The sequence below is a fragment of the Salmo trutta genome, chromosome 19 (assembly GCF_901001165.1).
Source record: "Salmo trutta chromosome 19, fSalTru1.1, whole genome shotgun sequence".
Classification (NCBI taxonomy): Eukaryota; Metazoa; Chordata; class Actinopteri; order Salmoniformes; family Salmonidae; genus Salmo; species Salmo trutta.
The window spans coordinates 5,338,103-5,365,788 of NC_042975.1; the positions used below are offsets into that span (position 1 = coordinate 5,338,103).

The window sequence follows — 27,686 nt, forward strand, 5'->3', positions numbered from 1 at the left end:
CTTCGCCAGTGTTTGTTTTACTTTATTTAGTTTTTTCCCCTCTCTCTCTCTCTGTAATTTTATTCCTCGCAAAGAATACAATTTCATCTGCAAGGGACTCTGGGAACGAGGCCCTGTACAGTGGAGAAGGACTGGCTCCGGCCTTGTACAGATGCTTTGAATTTACGGAGCTTTCCCTGCGAGAGGAGGGGGGGACCTGCGTGTATTTCCTGGGGATTAGTCGTCAGATGGGCGCCCTTCGAGGAGGTCCTGGGTCTCTGCCTCCCTCTCTCGCGCTGGGAAAGTGACCCCCGTCTGACTCCTGGTCCTCAGAGCGCCCTGCCAACATAGCCCCAGGATGAGACAAAGGGTCTCTGCACCCACCACCTACACACTACCTAAAATGTTAGTAGGCTACAACAACTATCCCTCCATGTTCGCTCAGTCACAGACAGGTAGACACACACACAGACAGACAGGTAGACACACACACAGACAGACAGGTAGACACACACACAGACAGACAGGTAGACACACACACAGACAGGTAGACACACACACAGACAGGTAGACACACACACAGACAGGTAGACACACACACAGACAGGTAGACACACACACAGACAGGTAGACACACACACAGACAGGTAGACACACACAGACAGGTAGACACACACACACACACACTTTCTGATATGATTACATTAGTTACTAGAGAGTATAAACATGTTTTCAATATACTTTATTGGATAGTCCTGTATTCTCATGTTTAGCAATATTAAGAAGGCTTTTCTTCTTCAAGTCATCATTAGAAAGATATGGAAAACTCCAAGACACAGTGCTTACAGCAATTAGTTAGTGCAACATCCATTCTGATCCACCCATTGTATCAGACACTTAATGAAAGAGGTCTTTCCAGCACAAAATGGCTCAGTGAAAGACCTCACTCCTGACGATAGGGAGCCATCTACTGGTGAGAGAGGACTAATTGCCTGTGAGCAGAGGGGGGACTAATTGCCTGTGAGCAGAGAGGGGGACTAATTGCCTGTGAGCAGAGAGGGGGACTAATTGCCTGTGAGCAGAGAGGGGGACTAATTGCCTGTGAGCAGAGGGGGGGGGGAGGGGGGACTAATTGCCTGTGAGCAGAGGGGGGACTAATTGCCTGTGAGCAGAGGGGGGACTAATTGCCTGTGAGCAGAGGGGGGACTAATTGCCTGTGAGCAGAGAGGGGACTAATTGCCTGTGAGCAGAGAGGGGACTAATTGCCTGTGAGCAGAGAGGGGAGTAATTGCCTGTGAGCAGAGGGGGGACTAATTGCCTGTGAGCAGAGGGGGGACTAATTGCCTGTGAGCAGAGGGGGGACTAATTGCCTGTGAGCAGAGGGGGGACTAATTGCCTGTGAGCAGAGAGGGGACTAATTGCCTGTGAGCAGAGGGGGGACTAATTGCCTGTGAGCAGAGGGGGGACTAATTGCCTGTGAGCAGAGGGGGGACTAATTGCCTGTGAGCAGAGAGGGGACTAATTGCCTGTGAGCAGAGAGGGGACTAATTGCCTGTAAGCAGAGAGGGGACTAATTGCCTGTGAGCAAAAGCCTGTACAACTTCTTTCAACTCCTCAAAACAAAAAATGCTACACACTGTCAATAGCTTTATAACTGAATAAAAACACAAATCACTTTTCTTTTCAAATACGTTTCTTTTAGAGTTAGCAAAGTGAAAATCAGAATAAAAACAAAACGTTAAAAAAAAAATAAAAAAAGGAAAAACCTTGTCACCGTCTAATATTTTACTAAAACATTTCACTCACTCCATCTAGTATATACCACTGATAATACACCATGAACATAAAAAGGTTCTGTTCCAATAAAAAAAAAGACAAATTGAGACAAATCTCACAAAGACCACAGTACTGTAACACTTGGAATGCAACCCTTTCAGTTTTAGCACACCGAACTTAAGAAATAATTACCACATTGAACTTCCGTTTTAGCACAAGGAACTTAAGTACCACCATCCTGATGGACCAGGGCCTTGCTCAGCGGGGTGCAACATTAAGGAAACATTCAACCAGGGCCTTACTCAGCGGGGTGCAACATTAAGGAAACATTCAACCAGGGCCTTGCTCAGCGGGGTGCAACATTAAGGAAACATTCAACCAGGGCCTTGCTCAGTGGAAACACAACAGAACAGACTGTGTCATGTACAATTAGGGAATCATGTCAGAGAGAAGAAGATAACATACAGAACGTTTCTCCCCTTCTGAGCGGGACCCCAGGTCTGACACCACCAGGGACACATTACCATCTGAACTCTCAACTTCAACGATTTATCTCAACAAATAAAACATAACGTAAATCAATTCCTCTCAATAAAGTTATATTTTTTAAGTGTCTTTTTTTTTACAAAATCACTGGTAAACATCTTTCATTTTTTCCCTCTAAATAAAATTCTAAACAAGCCTGTAGTAATGCAATGGGGGAGGGGGGCTTAGTTTGTGTCAAGCTTGGCCATTTCCTGCACATAGATCCCTATGCTCTCGCTGTCGAACAGCACGAAGTAGACCGTCTTGATGGAAGAAGACATGGTGGCAACAAAGTAGCTGGAGATGGCTTTCAAAATGAGCTGGGCAGCCGTCTGCTTCGGGAAGCCATTCCTGAGGGAACAAATAATACAACTTAATTCACTTTTATAGTGCTTTTCATTACATAAAGAATATCAAAGCACTTTAAAAATCGAGGGGGGGGGAGAGACAAGCCATTTTGAAAGATCAAGATAAAAATTTCAAAAAGGTTAAATAACTGATTATGACGACAGAAATACAGTGAGAATGTTAGTTGTAAAGATTTTTTTCCCCTCACGTGAACAAGAGGAATAGGACTGTTAGGATTCGTGGTTAGACATCAAAGCGATACAGTCATTTTCAATACATCACAGCACGCTATATTACATACTACTACGCTAACTTATGCATCATATCTTAATGTGACAACCGTTACTTCCAACCAAAAACAAATTAAGTAGCATGCTTTTTCCTCCACAAGAAAAGCACCATGTGGATGGATACCACGGGAGACACAAAGGCCTTGGGAGCGTGATGAGGCTTGTTGCTAGGGGACGGGAGTTTGTATAGTACCTTCCACTGCCAATCGAAGGGAAGGCCACAGACTTGAGCTTCTTCTCGTCAGCCAGGGCCAGGCAGTTCTTCACAGTCTTATCCAGCAGCTCCTCACACTTGTCCGAACCCCAGCCTGGACTGTTGCAGTGGATCACAAACTTGGCAGGAAGCCCATAGCCAGAGGACAGGACCGCTAACAGTGGAAAGCAGAAAGGCAGAAGAGAGAGGAGAGCGAAAGTGAGACAGAAATTAGCATTATAGACTTTCTTCCGCATGTGTTGAATCTTCCCCTAAGTGTGAAGACAACTGACAAGACTAATCCAATAATTCCAAAATACTGACATACTGCAAATTCACACTCGTGATACACAATTACATGAGCACAACATTCATGTCAAACGAAAATAGAAGGGAAATGCTCCAATAATTTAACGCTGTTGATAACAGGGAATTAGACGAGAAGGGCTGGAGAAATCACTTCTCCAGAGGGACTGAGCTCTTGGAAGCCACATGAAAGGTGGGCCGCCAGAGAGAGAGAGAGAGACTCCCCCCCCCCCCCCTTAGGGCTGGAGGTAATTGAGTGACTGTTCATCTCTGGAGCACATAGCATCAGGCAAGCCCCCCCCCCCCCCACACACACACACACACTGTAACTCAGCTAAAAGGCCCTGATGCTGTGAAGTGAAATACACTCCAGTTGGACTTCATTAGGCCTCTCTCTGTGAGTGTGTGACTGGCTTAAGACTCAAAGTGAACCCAAAACGTTGATCTCCAGATGAAGGCAGAGAACCAGAGACATGAATTACTGGCTGACTGTATAGAGGGGGGAGTGAATTACTGACTGACTGTATAAACGGGGAGTGAATTACTGACAGAGACTGTATACACGGGGAGTGAATGATGACAGAGACTGTATAGACGGGGAGTGAATTACTGACAGAGACTGTATAGACGGGGAGTGAATTACTGACAGAGACTGTATAGACGGGGAGTGAATGATGACAGAGACTGTATAGACGGGGAGTGAATTACTAACTGACTGTATAGACGGGGAGTGAATTACTGACAGAGACTGTATAGACGGGGAGTGAATTACTGACAGAGACTGTATAGACGGGGAGTGAATTACTGACAGAGACTGTATAGACGGGGAGTGAATTACTGACTGACACTGTATAGACGGGGAGTGAATTACTGACTGACTGTATAGATGGGGAGTGAATTACTGACTGACTGTATAGAGGGGGGAGTGAATTACTGACTGACTGTATAGAGGGGGGAGTGAATTACTGACTGACTGTATAGAGGGGGAGTGAATTACTGGCTGACTGTATAGAGGGGGAGTGAATTACTGACAGAGACTGTATAGACGGGGAGTGAATTAATGACAGAGACTGTATAGACGGGGAGTGAATTAATGACTGACTGTATAGACGGGGAGTGAATTACTGACAGAGACTGTATAGACGGGGAATGAATTACTGACTGACTGTATAGATGGGGAGTGAATTACTGACTGACTGTATAGAGGGGGGAGTGAATTACTGACTGACTGTATAGAGGGGGGAGTGAATAACTGACTGACTGTATAGAGGGGGAGTGAATTACTGACTGACTGTATAGAGGGGGGAGTGAATTACTGACTGTATAGACGGGGGAGTGAATTACTGACTGTATAGACGGGGGAGTGAATTACTGACTGACTGTATAGAGGGGGAGTGAATTACTGGCTGACTGTATAGAGGGGGAGTGAATTACTGGCTGACTGTATAGGAGGGGGAGTGAATTACTGGCTGACTGTATAGAGGGGGAGTGAATTACTGGCTGACTGTATAGACGGGGAGTGAATTACTGACTGACTGACTGTATAGACGGGGAGTGAATTACTGACAGACTGTATAGAGGGGGGAGTGAATTACTGACTGACTGTATAGAGGGGGGAGTGAATTACTGACTGACTGTATAGAGGGGGGAGTGAATTACTGACTGACTGTATAGAGGGGGGAGTGAATTACTGACTGTATAGACGGGGGAGTGAATTACTGACTGTATAGACGGGGGAGTGAATTACTGACTGACTGTATAGAGGGGGAGTGAATTACTGACTGACTGTATAGAGGGGGAGTGAATTACTGGCTGACTGTATAGGAGGGGGAGTGAATTACTGGCTGACTGTATAGGAGGGGGAGTGAATTACTGACTGACTGTATAGAGGGGGAGTGAATTACTGACTGACTGACTGTATAGACGGGGAGTGAATTACTGACAGACTGTATAAACGGGGAGTGAATTACTGACAGAGACTGTATACACGGGGAGTGAATGATGACAGAGACTGTATAGACGGGGAGTGAATTACTGACAGAGACTGTATAGACGGGGAGTGAATTACTGACAGAGGCTGTATAGACGGGCGAGTGAATTACTGACTGACTGTATAGACGGGGAGTGAATTACTGACAGAGACTGTATAGACGGGGAGTGAATTACTGACAGAGACTGTATAGACGGGGAGTGAATTACTGACAGAGACTGTATAGACGGGGAGTGAATTACTGACTGACTGTATAGACGGGGAGTGAATTACTGACAGAGACTGTATAGACGGGGAGTGAATTACTGACAGAGACTGTATAGACGGGGAGTGAATTACTGACAGAGACTGTATAGACGGGGAGTGAATTACTGACAGAGACTGTATAGAGGGGGAGTGAATGATGACAGAGACTGTATAGACGGGGAGTGAATTACTGACTGACTGTATAGACGGGGAGTGAATTACTGACTGACTGTATAGACGGGGAGTGAATTACTGACTGACTGTATAGACGGGGAGTGAATTACTGACAGAGACTGTATAGACGGGGAGTGAATGATGACAGAGACTGTATAGACGGGGAGTGAATGATGACAGAGACTGTATAGACGGGGAGTGAATGATGACAGAGACTGTATAGACGGGGAGTGAATGATGACAGAGACTGTATAGATGGGGAGTGAATGATGACAGACAGACTGTATAGACGGGGAGTGAATGATGACAGACAGACTGTATAGACGGGGAGTGAATGATGACAGAGACTGTATAGACGGGGAGTGAATTACTGACAGACTGTATAGACGGGGAGTGAATTACTGACAGAGACTGTATAGACGGGGAGTGAATTACTGACAGAGACTGTATAGACGGGGAGTGAATTACTGACAGAGACTGTATAGACGGGGAGTGAATTACTGACAGAGACTGTATAGACGGGGAGTGAATTACTGACAGAGACTGTATAGACGGGGAGTGAATTACTGACTGACTGTATAGACGGGGAGTGAATTACTGACTGACTGTATAGACGGGGAGTGAATTACTGACTGACTGTATAGACGGGGAGTGAATTACTGACAGAGACTGTATAGACGGGGAGTGAATGATGACAGACAGAGACTGTATAGACGGGGAGTGAATTACTGACTGACTGTATAGACGGGGGAGTGAATGACTGACTGACTGTATAGACGGGGGAGTGAATGACTGACAGAGACTGTATAGACGGGGGAGGGAATTACTGACTGACTGTATAGACGGGGGAGTGAATTACTGACAGAGACTGTATAGACGGGGGAGTGAATTACTGACAGAGACTGTATAGACGGGGGAGTGAATTACTGACAGAGACTGTATAGACGGGGGAGTGAATTACTGACAGAGACTGTATAGACGGGGGAGTGAATTACTGACAGAGACTGTATAGACGGGGAGTGAATTACTGACTGACTGTATAGACGGGGAGTGAATGATGACAAACTGTATAGACGGGGAGTGAATTACTGACTGACTGTATAGACGGGGAGTGAATGATGACAGACTGTATAGACGGGGAGTGAATGATGACAGACTGTATAGACGGGGAGTGAATGATGACAGACTGTATAGACGGGGAGTGAATGATGACAGACTGCGCCGGGGATTAAAGGGATAATTCACCCAATTCCCAAAATGCCATTGGTTTCCTTACCCTGTAAAGAGTCTACGGACAACAAAGAAAACAGAGGTTTTGAAGTCATTAAAGGGACGTTATGATCACAAAGCTAGATCTTACCTAAATGACAGGCTATTGGGTCAAATGTCTCGACGAATAAGACGCTCATCAGGTTGGTGCAACGTTGATTACAAAATCAGACCATAAAATCTTCATGTAATTAGGTTGTGACGTAGTAACCCAACAGGAGTCAACAGAGAACAACAGAGAACATCCCAACAGAGAACATCCCAAAAGAGAACATCCCATCCCGTGCAGGTCCAGCCTCACCTGCCACAACATGTTCATGGTTTGAGTTGAAACTTCTACCTGTGCTAATCCCATCACATGGACAATCATTTCTTAAAGTTTTATAACAAGTGTTTGTCGATTAATCCTGGTAAAGGAAAATACCTACAATAATGATCGTTAGCCACGTTAGATCACCTGCTGGGGTGTCCACGAACGGTTGTGATTCAACATGTTTAAATGTTGGCGAAATGAAAAGAAAATGAGGGTTGATGTCAGAGGAGATCAAAGCAGAGGGTAGCCATCCTAACTGTTGGTCTTGCTTTCTCCCTACCTCCAGGGGACTGGTCTTGCTTTCTCCCTACCTCCAGCCACCTCCAGGGGACTGGTATTGCTTTCTCCCTACCTCCAGGGGACTGGTCTTGCTTTCTCCCTACCTCCAGGGGACTGGTCTTGCTTTCTCCCTACCTCCAGGGGACTGGTCTTGCTTTCTCCCTACCTCCAGGGGACTGGTCGTGCTTTCTCCCTACCTCCAGGGGACTGGTCTTGCTTTCTCCCTACCTCCAGGGGACTGGTCTTGCTTTCTCCCTACCTCCAGCCACCTCCAGGGGACTGGTATTGCTTTCTCCCTACCTCCAGGGGACTGGTCGTGCTTTCTCCCTACCTCCAGGGGACTGGTCTTGCTTTCTCCCTACCTCCAGGGGACTGGTCTTGCTTTCTCCCTACCTCCAGGGGACTGGTCGTGCTTTCTCCCTACCTCCAGGGGACTGGTCTTGCTTTCTCCCTACCTCCAGGGGACTGGTCTTGCTTTCTCCCTACCTCCAGGGGACTGGTCTTGCTTTCTCCCTACCTCCAGGGGACTGGTCTTGCTTTCTCCCTACCTCCAGGGGACTGGTATTGCTTTCTCCCTACCTCCAGGGGACTGGTCTTGCTTTCTCCCTACCTCCAGGGGGCTGGTCTTGCTTTCTCCCTACCTCCAGGGGACTGGTCTTGCTTTCTCCCTACCTCCAGGGGACTGGTCTTGCTTTCTCCCTACCTCCAGCCACCTCCAGGGGACTGGTATTGCTTTCTCCCTACCTCCAGGGGACTGGTCGTGCTTTCTCCCTACCTCCAGGGGACTGGTCATGCTTTCTCCCTACCTCCAGGGGACTGGTCTTGCTTTCTCCCTACCTCCAGGGGACTGGTCTTGCTTTCTACCTACCTCCAGGGGACTGGTCTTGCTTTCTCCCTACCTCCAGGGGACTGGTCTTGCTTTCTCCCTACCTCCAGGGGACTGGTCTTGCTTTCTACCTACCTCCAGGGGACTGGTCGTGCTTTCTCCCTACCTCCAGGGGACTGGTCTTGCTTTCTCCCTACCTCCAGCCACCTCCAGGGGACCGTTCTTCTTCCGTAACTCCAACATGGCATCCACAAACTCCTCCCCTCCCTTCTTCTCCAGAGCACCACCTGTAGGGAAACAGTCTGGGGTCTTTAGTGTCCTCCTGTTGTTGTTGTTGCTGTGGTGAGTGCAGACAGACAGAGACATACTGAGGGAGAGGGACGGACAAGCGGACAGACAGCAGACATGCATCTGGGTCTGAGCTGAGTGAGAGCTGTGTGAGAGAGAGGCAAGACTGTTCTTTCATTTGACCTCTCTGAATCTCTTTGCCCACTCACTGTACACCACAGTTCCCGTGTACACTGAGTGGACAAAACATTAAGAACTCGTTCCATGACAGACTGACCAAGTGAAGCCAGGTGGAAGCCATGATCCTTTATTGATGTCCCTTGTTAAATCGAATTCAAAAATCAGTGTAGATGAAGTGGAAGAGACGGGTTAAATAATCATTTTTAAGCCTTGAGACAATTGATTGATGGATTGTGCCATTCAGAGAGTTAAAAATGGGGCAAGACAAAAGATTGAAGTGCCTTTGAACAGGGGTATGGTAGTGGCTTCCAGGCACACCTATATGTGTCAAGAACTGCAATGCTGTTGGGTATCAAGAATGGTCCACCACCTTGACACAACTGTGGGAAGTATTAGAGTCAACATGGGCCAGCATCCCTGTGGAAAGCTTTCAACACCTTGTAGTCCATACCCTGACGAATTGAGGCTGTTATGAGGGCAAAAGGGGGGATTCACTATTAGGAAGGTGTTCTTAATGTTTTGTACTCTGTGTATAAAGCAACTAAATATTACAACTAGTTATTAAAATAGTCCTTATCTAGCTACTACTACTGTAGTAGGCCTTTCCTTTCCACTTGATCAGATGGTGACATTTTAGACACTTCCTAGGTGTTCAATTTCAGATTTAGCATTGATTCCATTCTGGTCAGTCCTTAGAGTGGGAAGCGATGCAGGCAGATAAATCAGAGAGGAGAGGAAGTGTAATGTAAGAGTGTTCACAAAAAAACATCCACACAAAACAAACACAGGGAAATACAGGCAGATGTAAGAAAATCAATTTTTGTTTTAAAAGAAAAAAAAAGAGGAATTGAGACCTTTTAGAGGTTATCAAAACACAAAGCGTTGGTGCATGTTCTTCCAACTTCTCATACAATAGGTGACACAACAGAGCCTCTACCAAAAAAACTCACAACGTGAAGTTTGCTCTTTTTAAGTTATTAGTTACACAGTAATTGGTGGTTCAATAAAAAGGTTTACTTTCATAAAACATAGTATGGTTAAGCAACCAAACTTCAGATCCAGAAACATAAAAAACAGACACTCTCATGCGTTGACGTCAATCTCTTATTGATCAATGCATGTTTTAACACAGAAAAAGTCTGAATTACATCTAAAAAGTTAGAGAAATTTTGTTCTCAGGGTGAAATTCTAAGAGGAGGAAGAAGATGCACTATGGGATGCTTTGCTACAGGTGTCGGCATGGTAACACGTTGTACCCATGGTGATGAGGGAGGGTTCTATTACCTACTTCACCACCAGTGTAGAGGGTGGAATTGGTCGGGTGAACAACAGCCTCGCTGTCAATGGTGGAAATGTCGGCTTGCACAACTTGCAACTACAAACAATGACAACAGGCAATCAACATGGGAGGTAAAACACAGTGAGTGGGGAAGGGGGAAGAGGGATGGGGGAAAATGAGGAACATAAAAACATAAAGGGATCGGGGGAGAAAGAACGAGAGGTGAGAGTGCTGTGCTCCTTATTTCAGGAACACAGGAGACTGACTGACCAATCCAGAGAGACAGACCCAACAAGAACATCCATGACAGGCAGAGGGGGGGGGGGGGGATGACAACTGCTCTGCAGAGATTTGACAAAATCCTAGAATTTCATCTGAGGGGATAAGCCTGAGATCCAATGTGTGTATTAATTTTTCAGAAAAAAATAAATACAAATAAACACATTTGTTTCTAATAAACTAGTCAATTTGGGGATGGTGTCCCATTTAAGTTCAGCATTCAAGGATCTTTCAAACCGCAGAGTGAAAGGGAGCTCACCTAGATCATCTTTAAGGTCAATGTCTGCATTGGTGGGGTTGATGACCCCCTCCACGTCAAAGCCAGCCAAGTTACTGACCTCGCTGTGAACCAGGTTTAGCTGGGGGGGGGGGGGGGGGGGGGGGAGCATGCCGCCAGCAAGAAGGGGGGGGGGGGGGGGGGGGAGGAAGCCATTAGATCGATCTAACCACACCTTAGCGCAGGACTGATTTGGTACAAGTAGAATTTAGAAGAGTGCAGGATTCAGAAAGCAAGCATCACAGAAAAGAACATGAAATGGTTATCCTGTTTGAGACACTGCACTGGAAAAAAAATAAATAAAAGATATGATCTTATTGAAAAACATTCAGATTACATAGTTACTGAGTACTGAGCCAGGTGCTTCAGATTTTAGGCAACTGGCAGCGAGGTACATCAAATTGCCCATATTATTTAGAAGCAGAGAAAGATAGAACAAACTGTTTCAGTCAAAAACAATCCCAAACCAGAATGACACCATCAGAGAGTAAATATCAAACTAATTAATAAATGTTTACAATAGCCCAGAAAATGACTTGATATGCATGAATGAATACATGCTGGTTTATTTTCTACTGTGAAAATCTCCAAAAAGACAAAACTATTTTTAAAAAGAAGGAAGAGGCAACAAATACAGTCCATAAACTAAATGATTTGGCCTACGTCCCAAATGGCACCCTGTACATCAAAGTACAATTTTTTTATTTCACCTTTATTTAACCAGGTAGTTCTCATTTACAACTGCGACCTGACCAAGATAAAGCAAAGCAGTAAGACAAAAACTAACACAGAGTTACACATGGGATAAAACAAACGTACCGTCAATAACACAATAGAAAGAACTCTATACAGTGTGTGCAAATGAAGTAAGGCAATAAATAGGCCAATAGTATGTAGGTATGTAGGGATGTATGTAGGGATGTATGTAGGGATGTATGCATGTATGTATGTAGGTATGTATGTATGTAGGGATGCAGACTTATAGTCAAGTCTCTTCCCGCAACCATTGTGTCTAACAACACAGAGCCAGGAAACGATCAAAGTGAGATGACTTGTACATACAGTTGAAGTCGGAAGTTTACATACACTTTAGCCAAATACATTAAAACTCAGTTTTTCACAATTCCTGACATTTAATCCTTGTAAAAATCCCCTGTTTTAGGCGAGTTAGGATCACCATTTTATTTTAAGAATGTGACATGTCAGAATAATAGTAGAGAGAATGATTTATTTCAGCATTCCCAGTGGGTCAGAAGTTTACATACACTCAATTAGTATTTGGTAGCATTGCCTTTAAATTGTTTAACTTGGGTCAAACGTGTCGGGTAGCCTTCCACAAGCTTCCCACAATAAGTTGGGTGAATTCTGACCCATTCATCCTGACAGAGCTGGTGTAACTGAGTCAAGTTTGTAGGCCTCCTTGCTCACACACACTTTTTCAGTTTTGCCCACTAATTTACTATAGGATTGAGGTCAGGGATTTGCACTTGTCGTACCAAAGTACGTTCATCTCTAGGAGACAGAATGAGTCTCCTTCCTGAGCGGTATGACGGCTGCGTGGTCCCATGGTGTTTATACTCGCATACTATTGTTTGTACAGAAGAACGTGGTACCTTCAGGTGTTTGGAAATTGCTACCAAGGATGAACCAGACTTGTGGAGGTCTACAATTTATTTTCTGAGGTCTTGGCTGATCTATTTAGATTTTCCCATGATGTCAAGCAGAGGCACTGAGTTTGAAGGCAGGCCTTGAAATACATCCCACAGGTACACCTCCAATTGACTCAAATTAAGTCAATTAGCCTATCAGAAGCTTCTAAAGACATGACAATTTTCTGGAATTTTCTAAGCTGTTTAAAGGCACAGTCAACTTAGTGCATGTAAACTTCTGACCCACGGGAATTGTGATACAGTGAATTATAAGTTAAATAATCTGTCTATAATCAATTGTGTCATGCACAAAGTAGATATCCTAGCCGACTTGGCAAAACTATAGTTTGTTAACAAGAAATTTGTGGAGTGGTTGAAAAACGAGTTTTAATGATTCCAACCTAAGTTTATGTAAACTTCAACTGTATATCTGAATGGATAAAGTCTGCTTTCAGTCAGAAGAACCCACCACCAGTGAATGGTAAATTAGGTTAATGACATTCATCATTACATTTTCCATTGATTTCAATGAAATGCAGCTGTGATTAGCTCCTTCATCAACTGCTCTACCCCTAACAGTAGAACATCTACAGTGGGGGGAAAAAAGTATTTGATCCCCTGCTGATTTTGTACGTTTGCCCACTGATAAAGAAAGGATCAGTCTATAATTTTAATGGTAGGTTTATTTGAACAGTGAGAGACAGAATAACAACAAAAATATCCAGAAAAACGCATGTCAAAAATGTTATAAATTGATTTGCATTTTAAATGAGGGAAATAAGTACACTGCTCCAAAAAATAAAAGGGGACACTAAAACAACACATCCTAGATCTGAATGAATGAAATAATCTTATTAAATACTTTTTTCTTTACATTGTTGAATGTGCTGACGACAAAATCACACAAAAATAATCAATTGAAATCCAATTTATCAACCCATGGAGGTCTGGATTTGGAGTCACACTCAAAATGAAAGTGGAAAACCACACTACAGGCTGATCCAACTTTGATGTAATGTCCTTAAAACAAGTCAAAATGAGGCTCAGTAGTGTGTGTGTGTGTGGCCTCCACGTGCCTGTATGACCTCCCTACAAAGCCTGGGCATGCTCCTGATGAGGTGGCAGATGGTCTCCTGAGGGATCTCCTCCCAGACCTGGACAAAGCATCCGCCAACTCCTGGACAGTCTGTGGTGCAACGTGGCATTGGTGGATGGAGCAAGACATTATGTCCCAGATGTGCTCAATTGGATTCAGGTCTGGGGAAGGGGCGGGCCAGTCCATAGCATCAATGCCTTTCTCTTGCAGGAACTGCTGACACACTCCAGCCACATGAGGTCTAGCATTGTCTTGCATTAGGAGGAACCAAGGGCCAACCGCACCAGCATATGGTCTCACAAGGGGTCTGAGGTTCTCATCTCGGTACCTAATGGCAGTCAGGCTACCTCTGGTGAGCACATGGAGGGCTGTGCGGCCCCCCAAAGAAATGACTGACCCACCGCCAAACCGGTCATGCTGGAGGATGTTGGAAGCAGCAGAACGCTCTCCACGGCGTCTCCAGACTCTGTCACGTCTGTCACATGTGCTCAGTGTGAACCTGCTTTCATCTGTGAAGAGCACAGGGAGCCAGTGGCGAATTTGCCAATCTTGGTGTTCTCTGGCAAATGCCAAACGTCCTGCACGGTGTTGGGCTGTAAGCACAACCCCCACCTGTGGACGTCAGGCCCTCATACCACCCTCATGGAGTCTGTTTCTGACCGTTTGAGCAGACACATGCACATTTGTGGCCTGCTGGAGGTCATTTTGCAGGGCTCTGGCAGTGCTCCTCCTGCTCCTCCTTGCACAAAGGCGGAGGTAGCGGTCCTGCTGCTGGGTTGTTGCCCTCCTACAGCCTCCTCCACGTCTCCTGATGTACTGGCCTGTCTCCTGGTAGCGCCTCCATGCTCTGGACACTACGCTGACAGACACAGCAAACCTTCTTGCCACAGCTCGCATTGATGTGCCATCCTGGATGAGCTGCACTAGCTGAGCCACTTGTGTGGGTTGTAGACTCCGTCTCATGCTACCACTAGAGTGAAAGCACCGCCAGCATTCAAAAGTGACCAAAACATCAGCCAGGAAGCATAGGAACTGAGAAGTGGTCTGTGGTCCCCACCTGCAGAACCACTCCTTTATTGGGGGTGTCTTGCTAATTGCCTATAATTTCCACCTGTTGTCTATTCCATTTGCACAACAGCATGTGAAATTTGTTGTCAATCAGTGTTGCTTCCTAAGTGGACAGTTGGATTTCACAGAAGTGTGATTGACTTGGAGTTACATTGTGTTGTTTAAGTGTTCCCTTTATTTTTTTTGAGCAGTGTATTTGACCCCCTCTCAATCAGAAAGATTTCTGGCTCCCAGATTTCTGGCGCCCAAGGAAATGCTCCTAACCACAGCTTGTTACCTGTAAAAAAGACACCTGTCCACAGAAGCAATCAATCAGATTCCAAACTCTCCACCATGGTCAAGAACAAAGAGCTCTCCAAGGATGTCAGGGACAAGATTGTAGACCTACACAAGGCTGGAATGGGCTACAAGACCATCGCCAAGCAGCTTGGTGAGAAGGTGACAACATTTGGTGCGATTATTCGTAAATGGAAGAAACACAAAAAACTGTCAATATCCCTCAGCCTGGGGCTCCATGCAAGATCTCACCTCGTGGGGTTGCAATGATCATGAGAACGGTGAGGAATCAGCCCAGAACTACACAGGAGGATCTTGTCAATGATCTCAAGGCAGCAGGGACCATAGTCACCAAGAAAACAATTGGTAACACACTACGCCGTGAAGGACTGAAATCCTGCAGCGCCCGCAAGGTCTCCCTGCTCAAGAATACATATACATGCCCGTCTGACGTTTGCCAATGAACATCTGAACGATTCAGAGGACAACTGGTGAAAGTGTTGTGGTCAGATGAGACAAAAATGGAGCTCTTTGGCATCAACTCAACTTGCCGTGTTTGGAGGAGGAGTAATGCTGCCTATGACCCCAAGAACACCATCCCCACCGTCAAACATGGAGGTGGAAACATTATGCTTTGGGGGTGTTTTTCTGCTAAGGGGACAGAACAACTTCACCGCATCAAAGGGCCGATGGACGGGGCCATGTACCGTGAAATCTTGGGTGAGAACATCCTTCCCTCAGCCAGGCTCATTGAAAATGGGTCGTGGATGGGTATTCCAGCATGACAATGACCCAAAACACACAGCCAAGGCAACAAAGGAGTGGCTCAGGAAGAAGCACATTAAGGTCCTGGAGTGGCCTAGCCAGTCTCCAGACCTTAATCCCATAGAAAATCTGTGGAGGGAGCTGAAGGTTCGAGTTGCCAAACGTCAGCCTCGAAACCTTAATGACTTGGAGAAGATCTGCAAAGAGGAGTGGGACAAAATCCCTCCTGAGATGTGTGCAAACCTGGTGGCCAACTACAAGAAACGTCTGATCTCTGTGATTGCCCACAAGGGTTTTGCCACCAAGTACTAAGTCATGTTTTGCAGAGGGGTCAAATACTTATTTCCCTCATTAAAATGCAAATAATTTTATAACATTTTTGACATGCGTTTTTCTGGATATTTTTGTTGTTATTCTGTCTCTCACTGTTCAAATAAACCTACCATTAAAATGATAGACTGATCATTTCTTTGTAAGTGGGCAAACGTACAAAATCAGCAGGGGATCAAATACTTTTTTCCCCCACTGTAACTGCCAACCACATACTCAAGCTAAATGACTTGAATTCCATTGATTTAAATGTAGATTTCTTTCCATAAAATCTAACTAAAACATATTTTAAAAAAAAGGTCATAAATGTTTTATAGAATTGGGCATAAAAATCATTGGACAGAAAACACAGAAATCGACTAATGATGTTTTCCAAACTTTCTTTCAACAAGGGGCACTTCACTGCAAAAATAGTCTCAACGAGCAAATAGACGTTGAGCCTGATGAACCACAAACCACAAACACCTTCTCACTCACACCACCCTAGCTGCCAGCTATGGCAGCACCCACTCTATAGTAGATAAACTGGTTAGTTTAGTGCGGCAGCCTGGTTTGTTAGCGTATGTTTGCGAGGCCAAAGTACAAGGTGACATCAGTAAGTGAACAAAGAAAATAAAGCACTCGATTGTCTTCATAGCAGGGGAGCAGCAGCCAAGGGGGGAGGAGGGGGACACCTTTCAGATACACAGTAACCAATCATGTAGCAGTAACCAATCACGTGTCTGAAATGGCACCCTAGTCCCTATATAGTGCACTACATTTGACCCCAATTGACCCTATGTGCCCTGGTCAAAAGTAATGCACTGTAGAGGCAATAAGGTGCCCTCTTTGGGCAATAGGGTGCCCTCTTTGGGCAATAGGGTGCCCTCTTTGGGCAATAGGGTGCCCTCTTTGGGCAATAGGGTGCCCTCTTTGGGCAATAGGGTGCCCTCTTTGGGCAATAGGGTGCCATAAGTTGCCATTTGGAACGTAGCCCATGGGATTCACTGGGTGTTACTGGTCTAGCAGTCTACACTGGAAGGATATCCTTTTACAAATGCCTTGAGAAAGCATCACTTCTTCCACATTTTGTTGTGTTACAGCCGGAATTTAAAATGAATTACATTGATATTTTTGCATCACTGGCCTACACAAAATACCCCATAATATCAAAGTGGATTAATGTTTTTAGAAATGTTTACAAATTATTATTTAATTTAAATTGAAAGATTAAATGTCTCGAGTCAATAAGCAAAGAAGGTCACCCATTGGTAGATGGGTAAAAGTTTTTTTAAAAGCAGACAATGAATATCCCTTTGAGCATGGTGAGGTTATTAAATACACTTTGGATGGTGTATCAATATACTCAGCCACTACAAAGATACAGGCGTCCTTCCTAACTCAGTTGCCGGAAAGGAAGGAAACTGCTCAGGGATTTCACCATGAGGCCCAATGGTGACTTTAAAACAGTTAAGAGTTTAATGGCTGTGATAGGAGAAAACTGAGGATGAATCAACACCTTTGTAGTTACACCACAATACTAACCTAATTGGCAGAGGGAAAAGAAGGAAGCCTGTACAGAATAAAAAAAATATTCCAAAACGTGCATCCTGTTGGCAATAAGGCACGAAATAAAAATGCAAAAAAATGTGGCAAAGGAATTAACTTTGCTATGGTTTTGCTATGTGTCCAACCAACACATCACGGAGTACCACTCTTCATATTTTTAAGTATGGTGGTGGCTGCATCATGTTATGGGTATGCTTGTCATCGGCAAGTACTAGGGAGTTTTTTAGGATAAAAAGAAACGGAAGAGCTACGTAAGCACAGGCAAAATCCTAGAGGAAACCCTGGTTCAGTCTGCTTTCCAACAGACACATTCACCTTTCAGCAGGACAGGCTCTTAGAGACTTACCCAGAAAGACTCACAGCTGTAATCACTGCCAAAGGTGATTTCAACATGTATTGACTCAGAAGTGTGAATATATTTCTGTATGTCATTTCCAATACATTTGCAAAAATGTCTAAAAACATGTCTTTACTTTGTCATTATGTGGTATTATGTGTGGATGGGTGAAAAAACTAAATGTTTTATACATTTTTGAATTCAGGCTCTAACACAACAAAATATGGAATAAGTCGAGAGGTGTGAATACTTTATGAAGGTTTCCCTACAGGAAACTCATGCTGATTGACCATGGAGAAACATACCGTAATTTCCGGACTATTAAGCGCACTGAATTTTCTACAAATTATTATTTTGAACATAAATATGCCGCTCATGTCTATAAGCCGCAGGTGCCTACCGGTACATTAAAACAAATGAACTTTACACAGGCTTTAACGAAACACGGCTTGTAACAAAATAAATAGGCTTTAACGAAATACCGCTTGTAACAAAAAATAAAACATTTGCAGTAAACAGTAGCCTACCAAGAAAGTCATTGCTCCAGACCAAGCTCCCGTGCAGCAGCTCTATTTCCTTTTCCAACAGCCAGATCAATCGCCTTCAACTTGAAAGCTGCATCATATGCATTTCTCCGTGTCTTTGCCATGATGAGGGTGACAAAATGACTACCGTAATCAGAATGATGGGAAGTTTGAGCGCGCTCGATTTAATCTAAACAGTAAAAAAGTTGTTTGACTTTAACCCGTTCGACAATTTCATTGGTCTAATGAAAGCTTCATGCCGCCAAAAAACTGAGCACGTCACAGAATGTGTTATTTATTTTTTTTTTTAATTGAAAGCGGGAAAAATCCATATATTAGCCGCGTCATTGTTTAAGCCGCGAGGTTCAAAGCGTGGGAAAAAAGTAGTGGCTTATAGTCCGGAAATTACAGTACTTTTATGTGAAAGGTTGATCCATAAAAAAACTGTTATACATTTTGCTCCCATAGTCAAAGTCTCAGAACAATTCATCTATATACAAACAACAACAAAAAAAGGAATGTTTAGGAAATGAGAAAACAATGTTAAGTAAAACAGTACATAAGATGATGTCATCCCCTCTATATTCTCCACTATAATGTCTTGGTTCCAGTGAGTGCGCATATGAATATCCTGTCATATTTCCCCCTCAATATACACCATCTATTATCAGCAACGTCACCCTGAATGCATGGAACCCTTCGTTTATCTCAATGAGGAAAAGCTGCGAGGCCTCTATGGGAAGTGACGTGGTAGTAGTGGCGGACGAACCTACCTTCTGACCCAGGAAAAGACTCTTGGTGGAGAGGACAGTGAATGCATCCGTAGGTGTTCCTTCTGTGGTGCTGTCTGCCGAGGCAGCTTTGCTCACCTCTCCCTGTTTCTGCTGGGCCAGAGAGACACATATGAGAAACATCAGGTGATATTATGTAGGCCTAGATAACACTGTCCAAAACATTCAGTGATATTAGGACATTTGAGTAAGGGAGTTTACCATAATAAAAGTTGAGGTGCGCTGAGATGGGACAACCTCAATTGTATTATCATGTTGATATTTATGGGATCTTGTATTCAAAGTCTCCACCTGAACCAACTTGCCTGTACAACATATTGTATACCTTAGCCTTAAGTTATATTATAAACCGGGTGGTTCAAGGCCAGAATGCAGATGGTCTGAAAGCCGTGGTTTATCAGACCGTATACCACGGGTATGACATGTTTTATTAATCCGTTTATAATAGCAATAAGGCACCTTAGCCATTTAGCATGGCTGAGGGCTGTATCCGGCCATTTAGCATGGCTGAGGGCTGTATCCGGCCATTTAGCATGGCTGAGGGCTGTATCCGGCCATTTAGCATGGCTGAGGGCTGTATCCGGCCATTTGGCATGGCTGAGGGCTGTATCCAGCCATTTAGCATGGCTGAGGGCTGTATCCGGCCATTTGGCATGGCTGAGGGCTGTATCCGGCCATTTGGCATGGCTGAGGGCTGTATCCGGCCATTTGGCATGGCTGAGGGCTGTATCCGGCCATTTGGCATGGCTGTATCCGGCCATTTGGCATGGCTGTATCCGGCCATTTGGCATGGCTGTATCCAGCCATTTGGCATGGCTGTATCCAGCCATTTGGCATGGCTGTATCCAGGCATTTGGCATGGCTGAGGGCTGTATCCAGGCATTTGGCATGGCTGAGGGCTGTATCCAGGCATTTGGCATGGCTGAGGGCTGTATCCAGGCATTTGGCATGGCTGAGGGCTGTATCCAGGCATTTGGCATGGCTGAGGGCTGTATCCAGGCATTTGGCATGGCTGAGGGCTGTATCCAGGCATTTGGCATGGCTGAGGGCTGTATCCAGGCATTTGGCATGGCTGAGGGCTGTATCCAGGCATTTGGCATGGCTGAGGGCTGTATCCAGGCATTTGGCATGGCTGAGGGCTGTATCCAGGCATTTGGCATGGCTGAGGGCTGTATCCAGGCATTTGGCATGGCTGAGGGCTGTATCCAGGCATTTGGCATGGCTGAGGGCTGAATCCAGCCATTTGGCATGGCTGAGGGCTGAATCCAGCCATTTGGCATGGCTGAGGGCTGTATCCAGCCATTTGGCATGGCTGAGGGCTGTATCCAGCCATTTGGCATGGCTGAGGGCTGTATCCAGCCATTTGGCATGGCTGAGGGCTGTATCCAGCCATTTGGCATGGCTGTATCCAGCCATTTGGCATGGCTGTATCCAGCCATTTGGCATGGCTGTATCCAGCCATTTGGCATGGCTGTATCCAGCCATTTGGCATGGCTGTATCCAGCCATTTGGCATGGCTGTATCCGGCCATTTGGCATGGCTGTATCCAGCATTTTTGTCATCTATTTTCCCAACTTAATCATTTAAATCACTTTTTTTTTTATGTTTTCATTCAGTTACAAAATCAATAGTCCTGGCTGAGCCCCATATGTGAGCGCCATGGCCGCTTCGGCGGTTACAATGTAGCCTAGTTGGGTCTGTATGCGCCAAATGAAAAAGCACAGGATATTTATGATAAAACAGCTCTGCTCCACGAGGGGCCAAAAAGGGGACTTAGCCCATCAGTTGAAACTTGTGCCGCCTCAGTTTTAGTTTAATGTCCCTATAAAAAAATAGCTAAAAAGTTTGAATGATTGAGTGACAGGTTGGAGAGAAATCTGTACTGTATCGGAGCGCGTTGCGGAGTGTTTGTGTTTGTGTGTAGGGGGCTATGTGAAGACACAGGTGGTTAGGTATGACTCCTCTGGGTTTCCATAACAAGTGGTAGGCTACGGGGTTAAATTTACAGTAAAGCTGCTTCACGCAACTCTGCCTCACACCCCACCACTACAGAGTTAAGCTAGCTTCTTAGCTAGCTGTAAAAGACGTTAGTGTTATAAGCCTATTTTAGCTCTAACCAGCTAATCTGCCACGGATGATATCATAAATCAAACCGCCGAGGCCGAACCCAGCAGCGATGATGCTTCTGATCTCTTGCTAGCTCTGACCCTGATGATCTTAGAACGGCAGAGAAAGCCCAGGTTAGCCTAGAATCCTACCCTAGTGGGCCTGGCTCCAAGTGGGTCGGTCTACACCCTCCCAGGCCCAACCAATGGCTGCACTCCTGTCCAGACGTGTGAAATCCATAGATTAGGGCCTAATGAATTTCTTTCACTTGACTGATTTCCTTCTGTTAATTGTAACTCAGTAAAATCATTGAAATTGTTGCATTTATATTTTTGTTCAGTATATTTACATAACTAACGTCTCTAGTAATACTAGTCCCGTCCAATAGGGCTCTAGCAATACTAGTCCCGTCCAATAGGGCTCTAGCAATACTAGTCCCGTCCAATAGGGCTCTAGCAATACTAGTCCCGTCCAATAGGGCTCTAGCAATACTAGTCCCGTCCAATAGGGCTCTAGCAATACTAGTCCCGTCCAATAGGGCTCTAGCAATACTAGTCCCGCCCAATAGGGCTCTAGCAATACTAGTCCCGCCCAATAGGGCTCTAGCAATACTAGTCCCGCCCAATAGGGCTCTAGCAATACTAGTCCCGTCCAATAGGGCTCTAGCAATACTAGTCCCGTCCAATAGGGCTCTAGCAATACTAGTCCCGTTCAATAGGGCTCTAGCAATACTAGTCCCGTTCAATAGGGCTCTAGTAATACTAGTCCCGTCCAATAGGGCTCTAGTAATACTAGTCCCGTCCAATAGGGCTCTAGCAATACTAGTCCCGTCCAATAGGACTATAACACGGCAAAGAATAGTGTGCTGCATCATCCCACGGGATCGGTCAAGGCGGTGCACAGCGGATATATCACCGAAATATTCTAGTCCCTAAACATCACCTTCTACACTCAAACAACATAGGCCTTTTATAGGCTAAATTGATGAGCAAATGCAAAGCTTCATGTTCATCCTTTCTGGTATGCAATAGTAGTCTCCCTAGTAGGATTCTGCCATAATGAGGTGGTATGTACGTAGCCGTTTCAGCGTGTTTTGGGAGTCGAGCTCCAACTACAAAAACATTATTATTATTATTTAAATCACAGGATCCTGGAGTCGTTCACCCCTACACAGAATGTTTGCGTTTATCCCTCACATATTGTATACCTTAGCTTTGGCCCTTTTCCCTGCAGCTGCCTTTTTCGCCGATTTCTTAGTGGCGGACATCTTGGATTTCTTGATGGCGGGAGGAGGCGTGATGACAGCCTCCAGCTTGCCCTTTGACCCTCTCTTCTTAGCTAGCAGCTCAGGGTGGATGTTAGGTAAGACTCCGCCCGCTGCGATGGTCACACCTTTCAGCAGCTGCAGCGAGACAGTGGGTGAAATCATGTGGTCTGCATTGGACTGCACCCCTCTCGAACCAACGGATGACCTCACAAAGATGGGGCATGTATTTAAACTAAGGTTGCAAAATGCTGGTAACTTCCCCAAACTACCAAGGTTTATACAGAAATCCCGGTTCGGAGGGTTCCCAGATTTCCTGTTTATTCCCCTCCGGATTCCAGGAATCATCCAACCAGTATTTCTGGAAAACCTGGGAATTTTTGGGGGGAAAAGTTACCATAATAACAGCTGACCTGGTTGAGCTCCTCATCGTTGGCGATGGCTAGAAGGATGTGTCGTGGTGTGACACGTCCTTTCTTATTGTCCCTGGCTGCATTGCCCGCCAGCTCCAGGATTTCAGCTAGAACACAAGAATAGAGATAGTTCTTTTAGTTAACACAGCTTGACCTGGTGCAGAGGTCTGACAATGTAACTCAAAAGCATCCACTGGCCAGAGGTCAAATAAGCCCAAGACCAGCAGCATTGGAGATAAGTCAGAATTAAGCTGCTTTCAGAAGTGGAAGAACAGTGTTGGGCGCTGGGAATGCAGGTCCACAGGAGGGATTAAGAATAAATCGATATCTTTAAGGAGCAGCGCAGTTAAAAACAGGATTTTCCTGGGGTTTTTTTTTTTTTTTAAATGGCATTTCCACACTATGAGGTCAAAATAACAATGAATGTGAAAATTATAATGCCCTTTTTGTGTAAGAGCTGTTTGAAAAAAAATGCCTGGAATTTCCAAGAGTCTGGCTCCAGCAGATACCTTCTCACGCAACAGACGCTGTGAGACACAAAATGAGACAGGATGTCGAATGGTGCCAGAGGATGGCGCGTTACTGCCACCAACAGCACGGGTGGTGAAATTACATTTAGAATTATAAACTAGGTACAAGCTAGTGTACTAGATAGCCAGCTAGCGTGTACTAGCCAGCTAGCGTGTACTAGCCAGCTAGCGTGTACTAGCCAGCTAGCGTGTACTAGCCAGCTAGCGTGTACTAGCCAGCTGCACAAGCAACAGGGGTTAACATAACGCCCTGGACATGAGCTAGTGCGCCGACTGGTATGTGCGTAGCACACAGATGCCCTGGACCAGAGCTACTGACTGACACCAAACTGACTGGAGACCAACAAATGTCACCAGGTTGCACACCCACATACCGTTTGAGATGCAAAAATACCATCTGAGATGCAAGCGCATACGCTTTGCAGACCACACGGCGTCAGGGGGAGAAAAAAAACAACTTTTTTTTTGTTATTTTCATTAAATAAAACAGTGATGTATCAGACAGAGTGATGTTTAAAAATATATATATTATTACAAAGACTGTATGGCGCTTTAACATCTTCTCTCACTGATCAGTTAATCTCTCAACACGGTAGGGTTGAGCAGCAAACTTTATTTGGCTAAATAACTCATCACCAACGTGAACAGTTTGACTGATTTAAAAGTTAACTACTGTACAACATTGCACTGTTACGCTCTCACCAGTGAGATAATTGTTCTGGAGTATGACCAAAAACATTCAAAAGCATTGGACGTATCCCAAATAACACCCTTTTCCCCCCCTATATAGTATACTACTTCTGATCAGGGCACAAAAGAGGGTAATTTGGGATAGATCCGTTGTCTTCATATTATTTGTTTTGCTTCCTCACCAGTGAGGTACTCCAGAACAGCGGCCATGTAGACTGGGGCGCCCACACCGACCCTGTACTTGGGCAGACCCTTCTTGATGTAGCGCAGCATTCGCCCCACAGGGAAGATGACTCCGGCCTTCGTCGACCTGGACATCTTGGTCGTCTTCTTTTTTCCTCCTCGGCTGGACATGGTGTCGCTACCAGTGTGAGGTTCTGCTTTAACAGGACAGATTCATATCCGTTTTTATCACAATCGAGTTGTTGTGAGAAGTATACCAATCAAACAAAGGCCTATAAAATACTGTGTTAGAAAAGTACCCGATTTTCTAAAATGTGTAATACATCAAGTCACACTACCAGAATATAAATATGATTTTTTCTATTTTATTAGGTCATTATTTGCAGAGGAAATTCCTAAATTCCAAATTAACATATTTTCTCAAGACACTCAATTTTGAGACAATATGTTTCTCTTTTTGTGAACGATACATTTATATTATAGAAATTATATTATTATTTTAAAGAATGATGTGAGCGTTGTAAGTGTATTACAACTACCTAGGGAATGCCAAATTGGCAAGTCATCAGCACTGGGCTATTATTCATGAATAAATATAATTTCCCGTCAGAGGCCTAGTACAGGCTAGCTACAGATGGTTACACACCAGATAAAGGGATTTAACCAAAGATTGTTGGTTAAATCACATTACTAGGAGTAAGAAGTTTGTCTATAGAAAACGTGGACAGAGATTTGTCAACTAGCCTGGTATTGGCGATGCTATTTTCGTTCTCGATTTGGCCAAACATGTATCTTCTAAAATGTTTGTGTCCAGTTGCAGGTGGTGCGTTAGAAGTAAAAAATAAAATAAATCTCCATTACTAAAATAAATAGAAATGTGTAAGCCGCCATCTTGTATATTTCAAATCTTCTGTCATTGGTTGAACAGGTGGGTCCACCACAATGTGCCGCATGTCATGATGAAACTCACCTGTCTTGATCAATGACAGAAGATTTGAAATATACAAGATGGCGGCTTACACATTGTTGGATTACTTCATGGAGGAAAATTTTTTTTTTTTTGTTATTTAAATAATGGATCATTTTCTAACTTCAAACACACCACCTGTAACTGGACAAAATACATTTTAGAAGATACATGTTTGGCTGAATCGAGAACGAAGATCGTATCGCCAATACCAGGTTCAAATCTCTGGCGACGTTTTGTATAGGCAAACCTGTAACTCCCAGTACTATTATAGATACCAAAAATCTCTGTTTAAAATCACATTATCTGATGTAACACATCTTTGGTTAAATCACATTCTGGTGTAACAATCTGTAGCTAAGAACAGGCCTACTTTCTATAAAGTAGCCTACTTCAAGCTCAGTTATACGCAATAAAAGGATAAATTGACACGTTATAATACAATGGGCCTAAAACAAATAAATATCATGCTTCTACAAAAGGGGCAAAGACATTTCTTTCTGAAGAATAAACATATATATAAATTTGTCATGACCAGATTGAGACGTAAATGCACTCCAATTGACTGAGAAATGAACACAGCGACATCTGTCAGAAAGTCAGAGTCATCCGGGTGCACAAGACCGCGATTTAAGAGTTATTTTGTTGTTGTTGTCGCGGGGTCTGTCAAGAGACCGATTTCCCGGTGTAAACGGTCCATTTGATCTGGTCCACAGGAAGGCCTACAGACTGTTTACAAAACGGAATTAAATGGCACATTCGCTTGTTCACGTCGCGGGTTTGAGTTGCAAATCCTAACGTCACATTTCCAGTTAGCCCTCATAGCTTTAAAATAGCCTACAATTTCGCCTTTACTTCCAAGATAAAGACAAAATAACAACTGTGACATATCCGGAAGCATCTGACTCAACGATGTAAATGTTCTTGTTAACCAAAAGAGGTTTATTACTTACAGAAATGTGTCTTCTGTCAACACCCGGTAGCCTACAACAAGCTTGGACAGTGTCCTCAACCCCCAGAATCCACAGCGACAGAATATATTGAACTGGACCGGCGCTGTATCCTGTTCTGGAATGAATAGATTTTACACTGCCAGAAACTCAACTCTCCGTATGCGCGCTGTGAACTTTAACCTACCCTGTGCGTTAAGCCCACTATTGACAACCCCTTATTCCTAAGTACATGATTGGTAATACATATATAAATATATAAATATCTCTAAACACAATGACTGTTCTAGCTTGTATGGCTCTCTGGGTGACCCCCCCCCCCTCCAAAAAAAAAAACACCATTCTGCACTAACTCATTTTTAATTCAGACATTTGGAACAACACAAATAAATAATAATGTACATTTAAAACTATATAAATATAAAAATATATACAAAAATAAGACTCATAAATGTCAAAAAGAAGACAAATGTTGATTTGGCACTCGAGCATTAATACATTACCCATCCCCCAACACTGTCAACCAAGAATCCAGACTAAACCATTTCACCTTGGTGGTGTGCAGACTGATTTTATATTATTCTGAACAATTTCGCACAAACCGGGAATAAAATGCAACAATATGTCTGTGAAATTATATATTCCCAGTATTATGAATGAATTGTGGTTTATTTGGTAGCGTTTCGTAGCGTGACTGATTTTACTAATTGCATTAGTACTGTACAAAGTTAGAGGTGCGCTATTTGATAGATTCCCCCGCTCTCCCCTACCTCGGGCTTTCAGTGGGGAGACCTGAGGTCAACCTACCCCGCCCCCTCCCCATCTCATACTTCTGAGTGGGAGACCTTCCCAGGCAGTAGCCTGCCTAGCTCACAAACTAGAATCAGGGCATCCACTCCGACAAGGTTAGTTGACCCACAGTCCCACACGGTGACATGATATCATTGATGTGACGTGCAAATGAGCGATAGAAAACCGATTGTGCAAATGTCACCATTCCAAAAAAATTTGCGGGCGCCCCATGCCGCCCCCCTGCAAGATGCCCGCCCCGGGCGGCTGTCCATGTCGCTTATACCTAAATCCGCTACTGCCTGAATATCACACTAAAAGTCAAACATTTCACATCACACCTGTCAAAGAGACGTGTGCTGAATTCCACACCGGCTTATTAACATTTAAAAAAAATTATGGAATGCGAGAACATTTTGTTCCAGGCTTGAATAAATAATGTCAATCATGTGGATATCAGTGACTGGGTTAGTGCTTTTTTAAAACACCACACTGATCATGTCGCTTTCTTAGATCAGTACTCATGAAACCCATCTCCAATGGGGATATGATATTGTCATTCATAAAATCATGTTATTCACTTTCGATATAAT

At 44.3% G+C, this 27,686-nt stretch overlaps 1 protein-coding gene and 1 long non-coding RNA gene across 15 annotated transcripts; both read right to left on the reverse strand.

The window, feature by feature from the left end:
* Window positions 1–1,659: 1,659 nt before the first annotated feature.
* Window positions 1,660–26,560, reverse strand: macroh2a1 (macroH2A.1 histone). 14 transcript variants are annotated; one of them, XM_029699518.1, is made up of 9 exons: window positions 26,308–26,552; window positions 24,387–24,584; window positions 22,985–23,091; window positions 22,515–22,709; window positions 19,184–19,294; window positions 10,800–10,899; window positions 8,712–8,801; window positions 3,112–3,286; window positions 1,660–2,631 (listed from the first exon to the last, which is right to left on the reverse strand). In XM_029699518.1, the coding sequence occupies exons 2-9, from the start codon at window positions 24,556–24,558 to the stop codon at window positions 2,466–2,468; spliced, it is 1,116 nt and encodes a 371-aa protein (XP_029555378.1). In that variant the 5' UTR covers window positions 24,559–24,584; window positions 26,308–26,552; the 3' UTR covers window positions 1,660–2,465. The 14 variants fall into 14 exon arrangements, 12 of the variants coding, with proteins under 12 accessions (XP_029555378.1, XP_029555379.1, XP_029555377.1 ...); XM_029699519.1 differs by having other exon boundaries at window positions 19,184–19,291; window positions 24,387–24,581; window positions 26,308–26,546; XM_029699517.1 differs by having other exon boundaries at window positions 24,387–24,581; window positions 26,308–26,546.
* LOC115153881 (uncharacterized) lies at window positions 5,924–8,660 on the reverse strand. Its single transcript, XR_003867782.1, has 2 exons — window positions 7,762–8,660; window positions 5,924–7,720 (listed from the first exon to the last, which is right to left on the reverse strand). It is a non-coding gene; the product is annotated as an uncharacterized LOC115153881 (long non-coding RNA).
* Window positions 26,561–27,686: the final 1,126 nt, after the last annotated feature.